The 15,614-nt window shown below is 39.8% G+C and overlaps 1 protein-coding gene across 2 annotated transcripts in view; it reads right to left on the bottom strand.

The window, feature by feature from the left end:
* The window catches only part of LOC115769667 (lachesin), a 44,576-nt gene extending 41,817 nt beyond the window's left edge, over nucleotides 1-2,759 (bottom strand). For both annotated transcript variants that reach the window (XM_030714580.1, XM_030714579.1), the window contains exons 1-2: nucleotides 2,613-2,759; nucleotides 1,023-1,129 (exon numbers count right to left, since the gene is read on the bottom strand). In XM_030714580.1, coding sequence (XP_030570440.1) covers nucleotides 1,023-1,129; nucleotides 2,613-2,727 — 222 coding nt within the window. In that variant the 5' untranslated portion in view covers nucleotides 2,728-2,759. The remainder of the gene's footprint in view (nucleotides 1-1,022; nucleotides 1,130-2,612) is intronic.
* Between the last annotated feature and the right edge of the window lie 12,855 nt (nucleotides 2,760-15,614).

Genomic DNA, 15,614 nt, shown 5'->3' with positions numbered 1-15,614 from the left:
CTGCACACATAGCTAAGTTGACACACACACACGCGCACGCACACACACAGAGCTGTAGTTATAATAAATGAACGCCTTGTTGTGACGCATGAGTGTGGCTTAGAAAAAGAAAAAAGCCAACTTGACAGCTGTTTCCGCTTTTTTAATACAGTTTTTTTTTTTTGTGCTAGCCGCATCAGTTTGGCTTCGTTTGCTTACATTGCGTGTGACACAAGGACAGTTCATGTCCCGGCAAGGATTTTGCAGCCATGCCGCCCTCGCTGCAAACTTTTCAAATTTACTTTCTGCCCAGTGACAGCAATGAGTTTCTCGTTTTCAGCAGCAGCAGCCCGCTCCTTGGCAACCAATGTTGATGAAAGTCCAATAAGAGCCAGATAGAAGAAGCTGCCTGAGACAGAGACTTGGCGCCTTGGACTCCTCGCATGTCCAGTGACGAGGACAAGCAAGCAGCAGGCAGCAAGCGCTGGCACAGGGCAGCGTTTTATATGAAGTTGATATGGCGAGTAAATATTTGTGATTTGTTATGAGCGCGCGCAACTGAGATAAATGATAAGTGATTTCCTCGTCATTTTGCTGGGTTCACACAATGCATCCTCTGCTGGTGTGGTCGTGGGTGCCAGACGTTTGGGTTATTAGTTTTTGTGCCCGAAGTTTTCAAACTGTTGATTTAGTCGATGTGAAGACTTCTTTATTATCAGTTGCCCGATAAATTCAAATATAGAAAATTGGAATAGACTGGAAAGCAGTTACTCAACAGCGTACTCTGTCATTGTGCCCAGTCCAACAACTTGTCATAGACAGAACAGCACATGTCTGCCTCTTTTTCTGGCTGTCAATTCAGCTCACACCCACACAAAAACACACATGCACACACTCAGACACACAGCGTCAGAGCAATTCACAAAATTGATTTTAGACATTGTCGCCAGCTTGAAACTTCATTGTGATGCGCGCCGTTCATTGTACGCACGATTTATGACACTCCCGAAATGCCGCCCCTTCTCCACCAATACCCCACTCACCTTGTAGCCGCCCAAATGCTCGACCACACAGGGCAGATTGGCATCACGACCAACGGCAACGGTGACATTTGGTATGGGCTGTGCAAAGCGGGGCTCATCCATCATAACTGTGAATGAAGAGGGGAATAGACAACTCGGTTAGCTAATGAGCAGCAGATGCAGCTAAATAATAAGGTTTGCGATATGCAAATAACCGAAGGCAAACATACCCTAACAGAAAAAAGTAAAAAAAGAGAGGCAAGAAAAACTAGAAATGTGAATTAAATTTCCATATAAAGAACAAACTTTTTAATTAATTAGAGTTTATATTGTAAGGAAAAGATACCCAAAAATCAAAGTAAAACTCTGGGGCACACATTTTTGGCTAGTGTCCTTAGCAAGATAGTTTCGTAAATAAAACATATTAATTATATATAAAGCTTGGCCAGCTGCATAACAAAGTCATAGAATCCAATGCAAATATATGTAGATGCTGCGCGTTTCTGCAACTGCAATAGCAGCAGCTGCTGCCGGAAGTCCATGACCCGCAGGCCAAATATAATCAACGGCTGCGTTAGTGTCATTATGAAATAATTTAACAAAGCAGTGTGTTTTTATTCTTTCATTTTTTGTTCGTGTTTCGTTTTTTTATCTAGCCGGGAGCCGGGAGCCGGAGCTGTAGTCGGCACGTAGTCGGTAGTCCGTAGCGGCTACCGCAGCCTGTTGAGGCATTGCGGACATCCTTGCTGTTGTGATGGCACTTTTGTTTTTCTATGCATTCATTTCGTGTGCTGTTTTTTTTTTGCCACGGAAAATGCGCACAAAAGCAAAACACCAGCCAGACTGTTAAGCACGGCAAGTGGATGCCTGCCACGATGTGCCCCTATTGCCACAGCAACCCGCAACAGGGCTGTGCTGTTGGAGCGGACCTTGTTATCTGCAACACGCAGTTGGCGGCCCGCATGCCAACATTGCACCTGGCACATGTGAGCAACACGAACCCGAACACGAACACGAACATGGGCACGGACACGGACCTGGCATTGAAATTGAATGCAAGCCAGCCGCTTGATGCCATCGTCGTCTCGGGCAATTTGAGGTCTCAGTTTACTAATTAAATTATGACTACTCGACTCGACTCGACTCGACTCCGACTCCGAGTCGACAGTTTCGACACCCAACACCTTTCACTGTCCGGAATGATTTGTTCAAAAAGCGTGCAGCCCTTCGTTGAAATCTAAGCGAATTTAAAATTGATAAAATAATTGGATAGGTTGGGGCAATATTTTCCAGCTGTGCTTTAAAATAAAAGTGACTTAAATATATTCATTTACATAATTAGGGAAATTTAAAAATAAATGAACCTAGATTATTCTTGAATGAAAATAATATAAGAACCTACAAAAATGCAAGCAGTTTGTGACTTAAAACTCTACCAATAACAAATCTCAGATCTAAGCTTTGCTTGTCATGCAATCTTCACGCTTGCAATTCGCAACAAGTTAAAGCTTTTAAGGAAAGTCTGCTTATGGTCCTTCTATTTGTAAACTGCTCATTATTTGATTTTTTTACAAGCCAGTTAAAGTTTTGAAATCAATTTCAAGCACTTACCGTGTGTCACTAGATTCGTCATATAGATGAGAAACATAATCCGTCGATTTGTAAAACGGCTTGGAAATATGTTGAGCGCAATTAGCAAAAGTTTAATTACCGTGATTATAAACATTTTGTACAGTGCAATTTGTGCGTTTAATTAGAATTAGTTAAATACACAGACACGCACACATACACACGCGTTGAGAGAATATAGACTTTATATATATTCGTTTAATTACGCGACTTCCTCTTATTTTATTTATATTTCTGTTGGTTTAGTTTTTCACAGCAGTTTTCATTTGCAGGTTTACTTTTATTTCCCATACATTTTATACATTTGTTTTGTGGTTTTTTTGTTGCATGTGTTTTTTTTACATTTATTTGATTTGCGTAATTTAATTTGCACACACAAGTGAACACTTTCGTGTATTTCGTGTGTTCGTTGAACGGCAATTCAAATTTCATTTAGCGTAAAGCTTTAAAAATCGCTTAATTCACTTGACGCGCCGATTGTTGTTGTTGTTGTTGTTGTTGTTGTCGTTGTTGCTGGAGACGAAACAATGAAAATTGAAAATAAAAAATACATACACTGGATTGGTGAGAAGAATGGGCGCGTTCAGGAGGTGTTCGCAGAGGCGCAAACGATTTCAGGGATTATAGCATTTATTATTATTATGGCACTTGCATACTCAATTCTTGTTGTTGTTGTTGCTGTGTGTGTGTGGATGGTCTTTACAATGCTTTATGTGTGTATGTGTGTGTGCATGTGTGACTACTACAAAAGCAACAACAACAAACCCACCCATTGTAGCTGTTGGGCTTTATGGGTTATGACTCGTTGGTAGCTTGTTGTTTTTGCTATTGTTGGGAATTTCGGTTTGCAAAGTTCATTTGACTGCTTCTGTATGTCACTGACTCTCTCTGTGTGTGTGAGTGCATGTGTGTGTGCGTGTGAGTGTAACCAGTGCTACATTTATTATTAATAGCGCTGTATTCCGGACCAGAGTTGTGTATACAAATGAATGCGTTGCATTGATGTTGCTATTTTATGACCAATACGCATTTCAGTTGTTGTTGTTTCTGCTGCTGTTATTATTATTGTTGTTGTTGTTGTTATTGTTGCCTTTATTGCTGATGTTGTTGTTGCTGCGGCTGTCGTTGTCATAACATGGCCACATTTTCATTGCGCATGAATTGTTACATTTCGTTTCGCTGCCATCTCTTATTGTTGTACATTTACACGCTTCACGAGGGCATAATGACTACTACATTCGATTTATACAACCACTTTTGGTAAGAGGCATGTGGAGGCATAGATTATTGAGCGAAAAACTAGCCAAAAATAAAGTTACAATGGAGGACCAATGCGACTAAAAGGAATATTGCGAAAGAGGTGTGTAGAAGCAATTCTAAAAAGTAATTGCTCTGGGTTTGACAATCTTAAGTGACAATAAAGGATTAATGCGACTGGGTAAAGAAGCGACAATGGAGGCCCAATGCGGCTAAAAGACTGACAGAAAATCGCAACTTAATTCCGAAATGAGTTTCAGCAACAAGCTGTATGCTTATGGCAGGCCAATAGAGCTAAGACCACAAATAACAAGGTTTCATTTAAACTGGCATTGGAAGATAACTCAATAATGCACTTACTTTTTTAAAAAAAAAAGAGTATTTAGAACTTTATTTAAAGTGGCCATGGGGCAAGTCATAAAGTGATACAAAAAAAGGCTATTATTTAATTCTTAGTGGCCTTGGAGGATAAGTAAGAAGCGGGACAAATCGGGACAAATATTATAGATAAATAACTCATTATTTTACAAACTGTTTAAAAAAAGAGAATTTAGAATTTAATTTAAGGTGACCATGGAGCATAGTGAAAAATCGGTCCAAGTCGCACAAGGATAAGGAAAAGAGTATTTAGAATTGGATAGGGACAATTCTTATTATTGCACTAAGTTAAACTAAAGACTATGTAGAAGTTAATTCAAGCTGACAAGGAAAATCGAAGCAAGTCTTAACGATATGCATCCTATTATTTATACATAAATAGTATAAATAATTTAGTTCAAAGTGACCATATAGTATGAATGGAAATGCACTTACGTTTCAAAAAAGAATACAGCTAAAAGTGGCCGTCGAGCATAAGTGAAGTCGTATCGATAAACAACTCATTATCGCACAAAAGGAGAGTATTTATACTTCGTTTAAGCAGCTGGCAATATACATACTGTCTTTACGTTTATTCGCTTAAATGCACTTTAACTGACTGATACGTTTGGGTTTTGTGGCGCACTGTGACTTGGCCAGTTCAATTTTGCCAAATGATTTATGAATGCACATGACATATCAGCATCCTGTGCCGCGCCCCCTGCTGTTGTATGCCTCTGCCGCCACTCCAGTTGTCACATCAAGACATTAATATTTGATTTAACTGCCGCTTTTTGTCGTCAGTTTCGCTTGGCTTAAATATTTATGCGTTTGCATTTAATAATAAAACGAATAATCGTATAATACTTTTCATTTCGTTTTTTTTTCCGACTGTTTTCAAAGTATTTAAAACTGCGCCTGGTATAACATTTACATAGTAAAAAAATTAAATAAAAATGTAAACAACAAACAGGCTTCATGTCGTGCGCGTCGAGTTCATCTCAGTTTTTATTGAAACGTGCATTTAAATATATATATTTTTTGTTTGTAATTTTTATGAAAATTTCACATAAGGTAGCTTCATGAAAATCGCTTGCATTAAATATAATTGACATTGTATAGAACAATGGATTTTTCTTCTTGCTGGCAGATTTTTAAACTCTCTCCAAATATAATAAAAGAAAACAATAATAATAGTATTTAATGTTAAAATGCTGCAATAAATTAATAAAAATGGAAATGAAATGTGTTTTTAAATTGTTTAATTGCGCGTACTGACAGTTAAAATATGTAAATTGCTGGCTTCAGATGCTGCGCCGGAAAGTCGGCAACGAAATTTAAAGTTGTACGCTTTTATTCTTAATCGGAAAACTTTAATTTAATATATAAAATTATCTACTTCCTTGTTATTAGCCCTGATGATTACAAATCAACTAAATACCTTGCTTCAAGTCCATTTTGTATTCTTATCTAGCCTATAGAAACTTTGAAGAACTATAGAAGTCTGTTTTCCTATCTTATGTGTATAGACCCTTTTATCAAATTTTTTTACTTTCGATTTGTTTTTGTTATTACATTTTAAATCCCTCTATTTTATATGATCTAAATCCCTTATACATTTAAAGCATTTTTAGCTCAGCTATCACAAAAGTCCATTCTATTTTTTATGTATATTCCATTTAACTTAACAAACCATCAATTCTACTTTCGTTCTAGCCCTGCAATAGGTAATTTATATACCCATTACCCATACCAATTTAGATACCCATCAAATGCCGTTTTTTTATTTGATTAATTGTCAAAAATTGCAGGACAAACTAATATTTAAATTCCTTTACTTGGATTGAAACAAAAAAAATAAAACAAAGCAATGCAACTAAAAATCAATTTCAATGACCTCCAAACAGCTGTCAGAAATTTACATATGTCGCGCCACAAATTTCAGCAGCTAGCAATGCGGCAGCCACAAATACATGTACTGGCCACACATGACTGAATGAGGGGGCGTGGCTGGGCGTGCGCACGTATGTGTGTGTGTGTATGTGTGTGTGTGTGTGCATGTGAAGTCTGCTGCTGCCGAAATGGGCGTTTTGTTGCTTGCTGCTGACATTTTATGGCTGACGACAATGTTTTTGGCTCCGTCACGCCCCCCTGGCCAGCCCACACACACACACACGCTGGCAGCAGGCAAAGTAATTAGGTTGAAATTACAAATTATGGGTTCATGTACCAGATTATAGCGACAAAATCAGAGAAACGCACATGGCTGGAAATTACAGCATTTATTTTCGGCCATGTAGCGCACAGGAATGGAACCCAAATATCCAAATGGACGAACAAAGCATGAGGAGCAGCAACAGCAGCAGCTCGTTAAAAAGCACTTAGGAGCGCAGGGGGCGGAGGCAAGCGCATAAAATCGGTACGTCAGTTGGGTAATTATGATGCAATCAGTTTGAAAACAAATGAACAAAGCTAAAAATCACAACCCAAGTGCCTGACATAAATAAATGAACCAAGCCAACTTTTATATTCGCAAAAGAAAAAAAAAAAAGCGTCATGCCACAAATGCATTTTTTTGTGTGTGTGAAATTTTCAATTCCATTCGCACAATGTAAATTATGCCCGAGCTGGGGCAAAGAAATGGCATCACAAGGCTGTCATCTCGACTGCATCTTGAGTGGTGGCACAGAAAGACAGACAGACGGACGGACGGACAGACAGACAGGCAGCTAGCTGACAGCAGCCAGTGCAAATGGAATCGCGGCTGACAGCGTGACGGCAGAGAGAACGGATAATGGATAATGCAGCAGCCACCACAATGCTGCAGTAGAGAAAGTGCATTAAAGTCCTGTTTCCAGCCAACCAAAAATTCCTGTACGCAAAAAAAAAAGAAGTGTACTCCGCATGCATATGAGAATACATGTACATATATTTGACATGATGTTGCCCCAACAAGTTAATGAACATTAAGAAGTTAATTCGTATGCAAGCGCAGAACAAAAGACATTAAAAAAAAACTCCCCAGTCAACATTATAATTGCCATTCCAAATAAACAAAGGCATTTTAATTTTGCATTTTATATTCCAATTTGTTGCTTTTTTTTTCATTTGCTGCTTTTTAGCAATTTTTGCCTTGTGCCGCTAATTAGCTTATTTTGACTATTAGAAGCATCTTTTGTTCAAAATGGAGGACATACAAAACAATACCAGAGTGCCCTTTGGCTGTTTGCATTTGGACTGGAAAGGAAGAGCTCATAAGTAGCTTAAAAATATGCCAAAAGCTGTTTTGCGGTCCATTTGAACAATTGAGACTTTTTGCTTGCTAGTTGTAGAGAATTTTTATATTTATGGAATATCAAGAGCATATTGTTTAATAATGTATGTGGTTTAATGCGTTGTTATGACACTTTACCAGACAGCACAACTTTCAGGCTTTTAAACTTTCATAAATAGTTAAAACAGCGTTCTTTAGTGTTCGCCTCGTTTAGTGTCTGCTTTCTTGTAAGCTTATTTCTTTACGAAAATTTTCTTTTACATCAAACTATCACAATTTCTTCTAGAACCACTCATAACTGAACATCAATCCGCGTTTCAATCAGGACACAATCCGCACTTCAGCGAAACGTACGCAAAAGATTATATTACACTTTCAATAACTCAGGATTTGATTTATTCCCAAAGCTCAATCAATAAATGAAAAACAAATCCTTCTTGCTTCAAAGTATAAGCAGTTGTTTTTATTTATGCATAGCTATCAATAACTCCTGCTGCATTAGACCAGGAATGGAAGCAGGCAGCTGATGTCCTACGGCGCTGGGGAGTGCGACAAGAAGAAGCCAACGGAGACTGCTCTAACGAGGCAAATGATAGAAAAACCATTGCCGCGTAATTTGGATCAGTGTGCTGGGTCTGCAGTTACCGCTGAAAGTTTTGTGGCACGAGGCGTAATGCCTTTACAAGCTGAAGGATATTAAAAACAAGTGCGCCAAAGTGCAACAGCAGCAGGAAGAACATCAGGCAAAAGCGTAGAAAAATGTTGCATAAACTTAACATAAATAATGAAAGCAATATTTCAACCCGACCAGCAGGCAGCAGGCTGCAGGATGAAACAAAGCGGAGTCTTTGAATAAGGAGCTGCTGCATAAGCAGCCGCAGCGCAACAAATGAAGTTTGGATGACTTGCAACGCGGCTGCCGGTGTTGTCCGTGCTGCTGGCTGATTGCCGTGAAATTTATGTGCGCAGGAGGGGAATTTGTAGTTGTATGTTTTATTTTTTTTTAATGAATTTTCGCCCATGCAAATTACAGAGCGAAGTTCAGGTAAGATTAATCAAGCGGCATTTACGTTCTGGCCACGTTTTATCGCTGCATTTTTTGGCACAATTAAACACTTTTTATGTTGAGTAAAATTTGTCACGAGCATTTGATAAACCTTTAATTAAATTTTAATTTAATTACTTTATGGCCATTACATGCAGCATCAACACGCGAACACAGTTGTTGCCAACACACAGAACGGCACCTTGTATGTTGTCGATGTCGTTGTTGTTGTTGCTTAACACGGCCACGTTTGGCGTCCACTTCCGGCGCAGTTTCGAGTCGAACTGATGGCTCGATGCCTCGCTTCATTGGCAGCCAATGCCGCAGCATTCGGCCGGCGCAGCCGAAGTTCGCTTCGGCTTCGGCTGCAGTGCTCGTGCTCGGCTTTCGTCAAGTTTCGAGTTTCGCTCAAGTTGTTGTTGTTGCTGCGCCTGCGTCGCCGCTTTCGAACGAAACACGTGCATTGCAAAGGAAAACAGCAAAAAGAAAGGAAAATAAACATTCGCGCCTTTTTCGAACATCGCTCCCAACTGGCAACGTTGTGACAATGTGTGTGGATGTGTGTGTTTGTGTGGGTGGAACGAGCGTCTGTTTTGTGGGTGTCCCAACAACAACAACAACAACTACACGGAAGAAAAAAACGTTATACGCAGCGCATAAATCTCATTGGCCAAGAATGTGTGCACAAATTAATACAAAGAGCGGCGCTGACTGTTGTTGTTGGCTGTGTTGGGCCATTAGGCATTAGGCCTACAAGCCACCCCCTTGAACTTGAATTGGAGTTGCAAGCACGGCGAGCGGCAGCAGGCGAACCAGATAAACGTTTAAGTCTGCGCAACAGCTGTGATATAATTGGCAGTAAATGAGGTCATTTTTTTAATCTTTTCATTTGAATTGTCAAAAATGTGCAACTGGAGAGAATTTTAAATTTTTATTTTTAATTTAATTATTTAAGTTGTCTAGCGGCAAGCCAGGAAAATCAATTTATACTATTAAATGAACCGAACTTTAAGCCTTAAAAAAAGAACTTATCTGGACAACAATCAAGCATAAATCCTAAATGAACCACGTTTAAAAATCGCTTAGTTAATAATATTAAACGTTTAAAGTATACTCGAATGATTTAATAACTTTGGCTCCAAGCATTGCATTTATATTTGGTGGATGATAATTTTGGGTAGGGATCAAATATAGCCCGCATCTTGTATAAGAAAATACGTCGTTTGCCATATTTTCTGCACAACGGGCAGTTCAAAAGTAAGCTCAAAATTTTTGAGCTAGCATTGGTAAAATCATTCAAAAGAATCCAAGCGAAAGGCAGGGCATTGTTTCGAACCTTGAACGAAACTACAGACAATTTTTTTTTGGGTTTGTATCAACTATGAAATACTTCAAAACTGTTTAAATTAGTGAAAACAAAACTGAAAGGCCTCTTTAAAAGCTCAAAATATTAATCTACTGCAAAAAATGTAAACAAGCTTTTAGATTTAGTTTTGTGTTCTATAATCACATCCTGCCTGCTGTCCAGTCCGTTTGCAGAGTTATGCCAGACAGTTGCATTTGCACACTGCATTTAAATATTCTGCATACGTAATTATGTCAGTTGCAGCTCTGTGGGCGGACTGTTTAATATACTGGCTGTGGGCGTGGACTGCATATTTGTGCTGCTTGTGCAATCATAACGCACAAGCGCACACCCAACAAAATTGTGCGCAATCTTTGACTAACAACTCTGAAGCGTAACTTACTCGCTGGACAGCTACATTTCCCATCATTGCCTTTTACGCCCTCGAAAAAACAACCCAAAATTGTGTCCACGCCATTATTTTGGCTGTGGCGACTTTTCGGAAATAGAAGTTTTTGTTTGCATTACAAGTTGCAGAAATAAACAAGCGGAGCACTTCCTCTGTGCCACATCTCCAAGGAGAGGCTGCAGGAAGTGCGCGCTTATACCAAAATTTGTTTTGTCTTACATCATAAGAATCTTGTTTGCTTTGTGGCCAGATTGAAAAAGCCAAAAATAAGTACGAGCAGCCCAACAAGGCTGAGCTGTTGCCTTAATGCACATTTGTTGTGTTCTCGTTTATGATACCATATCATATCATTTCATATCGCCGACAAAACACATCATAAAGTGAAGAGTTCTCAATGCGCTTTGTATTTATGTGTGTGTGTTTGTGTTTGTGTTTGTGTGGGCAACTTCTGCATGTGCTCATCATCTTTGGGTCTTCTCCACTTTTGTGTGTTTCCCTTTTTTATATTTATTGCATCATTCCACACTGCAAACTCGCATATTAAGTGGATTGATGTATTAATATTTAAACGGCGATTTGCGGCTTCCGCAAGCAGCTCTGCGGGGACTGCCACGGAAAACGACTCAAGGGCCATTGGGTAGCTGCACTCAACCCTTGACCCTCTGCTGTTTATTTATGAGTGCTGATAATGCTTAATCTGCATGTAAGAAAATCGATTTCAGATACATTTCAGGAATATATCTCGCTTGCCTGTTACTCGCCCAAGCAATAATTACCTCTATAAAAGTTGCCATCTTCTCGCAGAGACCGCTCCTATCCAGACTTTCCCCTCTCCTTGAGTCACATTAAAACGCGTCGCGCATTGTGGGCCCTATGTTAACTTTTTGTGGGCGTGCTTGGGCTCATAAATAAAACATAAAGGCGTCGGTGCGTAGAGCTCCTTTTTTATGACGTCGGCAAGCAGTTGCAGCCTCCGCCACTTTCCTCTCTGACGGGCGGGCAGCATATTTTGAAAAATGTTTATAAAATAGCACGGAAAACGTACAAGTCATAAATAATGCGTTCGAGCAATGCGAAGGGCTCAGAGAGGGTATCGAGTGTCGCAGTAATATAAAATTACCACGCGTTTGACATGCAAATATCAGAAAACAAGTTAAGACCGATCCCAACTGGCAATTATAAGCAGCAGCTGAAACGGGGCGTATGCGCAATATGCAACATTGTAGACAGGATTAATAACTATAAATTATGAGAATTAAAGACTTAACTCTTCGATTGAAAGTACTTCTCTAGGGGTCATTCACATTGACTTTGTCAAATAAATTATTTGCATGTGACAGTTGAACAATTATTAACAATTAATTACGCATCTGACACACAAAGAACCTCTCATTCTCTGTCTCTGTCCAACAACTCCGAATCGCCGAAGCAACAGACAACACCCAAACCAAGAGCAACCCACAAGAGGAGGCAACCAGAAAAGGTCATCATCACCACCTTCGCAACTTCACAGTCAGCTGCAGTTGATTATGCACACTTACCTACACACACACATGTGAGTACACGAAATATGCTCTGCACTTGACTGTGGGCGTTTCGAAGTCCTCCCCCTCTCCAGATGCTAAACTGCAAACACAATCGATTAACATTTAATTGCACCTGCGGCAGCAGAAATTTCTGGTTCTCGGATTCACTAATCGATATAATTGTTTGGGTCTCTTCAGGCTGAACATAGGCCTTAAACATGAACTACATCACCTGCCAGTTCGTAATATTTGTTTGGTTCTTGAATCATGCTCTTGGCAGCAACACACACACACACACACCTTCTCTGGTTTCCACTGTTTCGGGAAATGTTTGTTAGAATACATAACACAGATGCATGCACCTCATAGAGGAGCAAGCACTAACTACCTATAATATCAAATTTTATGTTTCATTTCGCCTCTTCGTTCTGTCACGCCTTCTTTGCGAAGCACTCACAGAAATTAGGGAAACACTCAATGGTTGAGCAGCCAAAGGGCACATCAACTCGAATATTTTCCGCTTTTGGAGTTTTGTTTTTAACCCTTTGAGGACCGCCCGTTGGTGTTTTGCATGAATCCGTAACAAACACGAATCCTTTTCCGGTTTCAGTTGGGCAATAAAAAAAAAACAAACAATTTAGCGAAAAGTTTGAAGGCGTTTCGTAGCTGCGGTCGCTCAAAGCGTTTTCCAAGCATTTCGGTGTCAACAGCAACAAAAACAACAACAAAAGGGAAAACACTTCCGTTTTTCACACGGTTTTTCGTCTCTCTTTGCTGGGGCATCAGAAAAATTCCACAAATGTTGCGCCAAAAATAACATTTGAATACCAAAAAAGGTTTTTGTGCCGCGTCAGACTAACGAGGATGCAGATGTAGATGGAGACGACTCTATTTGGAGTTTTTTGAGGCCTTGCTATTGGGACATTTCGAGGCTGAGCTAAAAATGAAAATAAATCTTTGTCTGAAAGTGACTAAATGACAATTTTTCGTTGTTTCGTTTGTTCGATAGGCAAACAAAGAGCGCATTCCATTGATTTTTCTAAATGACGCTGTTTACCCAACGCCAGTCAACAACCGAGCCAGAATCAGAATCAGAATCAGCATCCGAATCAGAGCTCCACTTGTCCACAATGATCAGAGTGAAGCACCCTTTGGATATCGCGTTACGGAACATTAATATTTGATTTTGCTGTTTGTTTTTAATTTACTCAAAAGCAAATTTATTTAGAATTTCCCCATATGAAGCAGACGATACCCCAAGTAAATGTCTCCCTCGTCCCTTGTCTCTGGCTTCCGCCACTTGCATCCTGTACACTCATGGAAATCGATACTTCGATACTTCTGAGTGGAATTGCATTCGACAGGAGTTTGTGTCTGTTCTTTTCAATTCGTTTCCTGTAAATGATTTCCCCATTTAGCATACAAATGGTGGCAGTCTATGAAGCTCTATTTCCGTAATGGGTTGCTGCGAAATATCCGAATAAGATCTCTTCTGCTTTAATTGCACTCAATTAGTGCTTGCTTATTTAAGTAAATTTTTAATTTTTATAGTTGCTTGAGCAGATTATATCTCTTAATCTGTAAAGCTGTCTGAATTTAGACAATGGTGCTTAAACATTATCAGAGATTTATGTACTTCTGACAGCTGCTGGCCAAAGGCAAAGATATGCAAACGCTTTGCAGAGGAAAATGAGTCCAAATCAAAAAGGATTTACCCTGACCGCCTTGACCCACATTGCATGCGACTGGCATGCTCACAAATTTATTTGCCAAAATATATATTTCAAAATAGTTAAATTCCTATTTTTCATCATCAGCCTCATCCACGGCCAGGCTTAAGTGCTCACATGAGTATGAGGGGAGAGCTTTGGACTTGGAATGTGCCAGCTGTTAATATTTTGACAATGACGCACAAGTCTTGGACAAAAGACAGACGGACAGACAGACAGCCTGCCTAATGCCAACCAGTTGGACAGACAGTTGGCAAGATGAATGTCGACAGTTGGATGAAAATCCAAATTTCATATTCAGGCCGGGAACTCGAGTCTCGACACAATGTTTAACCCTCTTGCAGTTGTTGCTGCTGTGTTATTATTTAGGTTGTTGTTTTTCTGGCACCTTCATTAGTTATTCAAAAATTGTCGAGATCGAGGTCGGAGCACAACTGGAATTATGGCAGAAGTGCTCAGGCCCTCTTAGGCACGGCGGCAATAGCACATGTGAATTGTGCTCGGGGAGAGCTGGAGCTGATGACTGATGAGGAGTGTGAAACATTCGTGTGTCTAAGCGGCAAATGTCCCTTAAGTGCAATCTTAGTGTGTTTTTTGTACAATTTGAATAATATCGCATTTTCTCAAGGTGTTTGAGCAGGAGATCGGAGTATTAAATTTATCAAAATTATGTTATATAATAATAATGTTATATATAAATTTCCTAGGCTAGGCGTGTCACAGATTGATTCAATTGTTCAGCAATCAATGAACGGGCAAGGACTTATCCTGATTATCTCTAATTTTTGGGTAACCAGAAATTAAAAGGGATTGAAGGGATTCGCAATTGCCTGTTTCCTTATCATCTGATTCTTTAGCTGACATTTACTTAACGATTCAGTTAATTTGATAAGGGTTATCCCCAAAAATAGAGTAATGAGTGAACAACTGAATTCACATGAATTACAGCATTTTCAATGCTTCAACTTCAATTGGAAAGGGCAGCGACAACAATTGTTGGTTGTTTGCTGTTGTTGTTGTTGTCATTTCCGTTGAGCGTTTTAATGAGTTGTTAAGTTTTCCCAAAGAGACAAAAGTGGGCGGCAGTCTCATTGTCTCCCGAGTGCCTGAATGCGATAAATGTCAATTGCAGAGCAGACGACAAATCTTCTCTTACGGATTTCCATTGACTGAGGGCGATGCAAGGTTTAATTATTCTACTCAAAGCGCCCAAAACGCAGTCCAGCCCTTAATATGGTTATTTGAAGCGGCACAGACAGACAGAAAGGGTAGAGCTTCGGTCTCATACAAAATACCATTCGATTCACGTGGGAAGAGCTGAGCTGCGACCTGTTTGGAAGTGAATATGCCCACAATTGCTGGATTATGGCCACAATTCAGATATCGTTCTGTCGAGGCCTCTCTCTCAATGGCCATCGAGTGGCGCCATAAATCGACGCCGGCTAATGCCGAAGTACGCACTTCACTTTTCCGTCTGTCGTCTGTGTGCGAATGTTGCCTGCTTTTGGCAGTCATTGGGCGCACTTCGATGACTGTGATGTACTTGGTGCTCGACTCCCTTCTGCTAATCATATTCAAAACATAAGGGAAATGGCAGCTCTATGTAAGTTGAAAAACATGTCAATTACTTCCATAACTGAGAGAAGCAGCCAGATAAACACTCGCAGAGGACATTTCCTCGTTTTTATCAAAACTTTTTTGACTTTGATTGATTTCGACGAAGGCGAATGATTTGCTAGATTTTGCCCGACTTAAGTGGAAAAAGTGATACAAATGAAACCAGACACGCCCACACACAAGTCTGGGGCAACCTTAGGCGACGGTCACTGAAAGTGGCAGCTCTCAGTTAGACGCAATCGAGTGGATTCAATTTCAGTAGCTTCTGAAAGAAACAGCACACGTTGAAATCTTGAAAAGACTTTTGAGCAACCAATGCGAATGTCAGACAGCGAGGTCAGAAAGTAACATTAAAAAAACCAAGTCGCAGAATTTTTGAATTGAACATGCCTAATTTTTTTATAGCTTGGGCTACCTAGCAGCT

The sequence above is a fragment of the Drosophila novamexicana genome, unplaced genomic scaffold, assembly GCF_003285875.2.
Source record: "Drosophila novamexicana strain 15010-1031.04,08,12 unplaced genomic scaffold, DnovRS2.1 tig00004554-arrow-pilon, whole genome shotgun sequence".
In the NCBI taxonomy this organism is placed as follows: domain Eukaryota; kingdom Metazoa; phylum Arthropoda; class Insecta; order Diptera; family Drosophilidae; genus Drosophila; species Drosophila novamexicana.
Note: the sequence above shows the minus strand (reverse complement) of the source record. Positions and strands in the feature narration are given on the sequence as shown.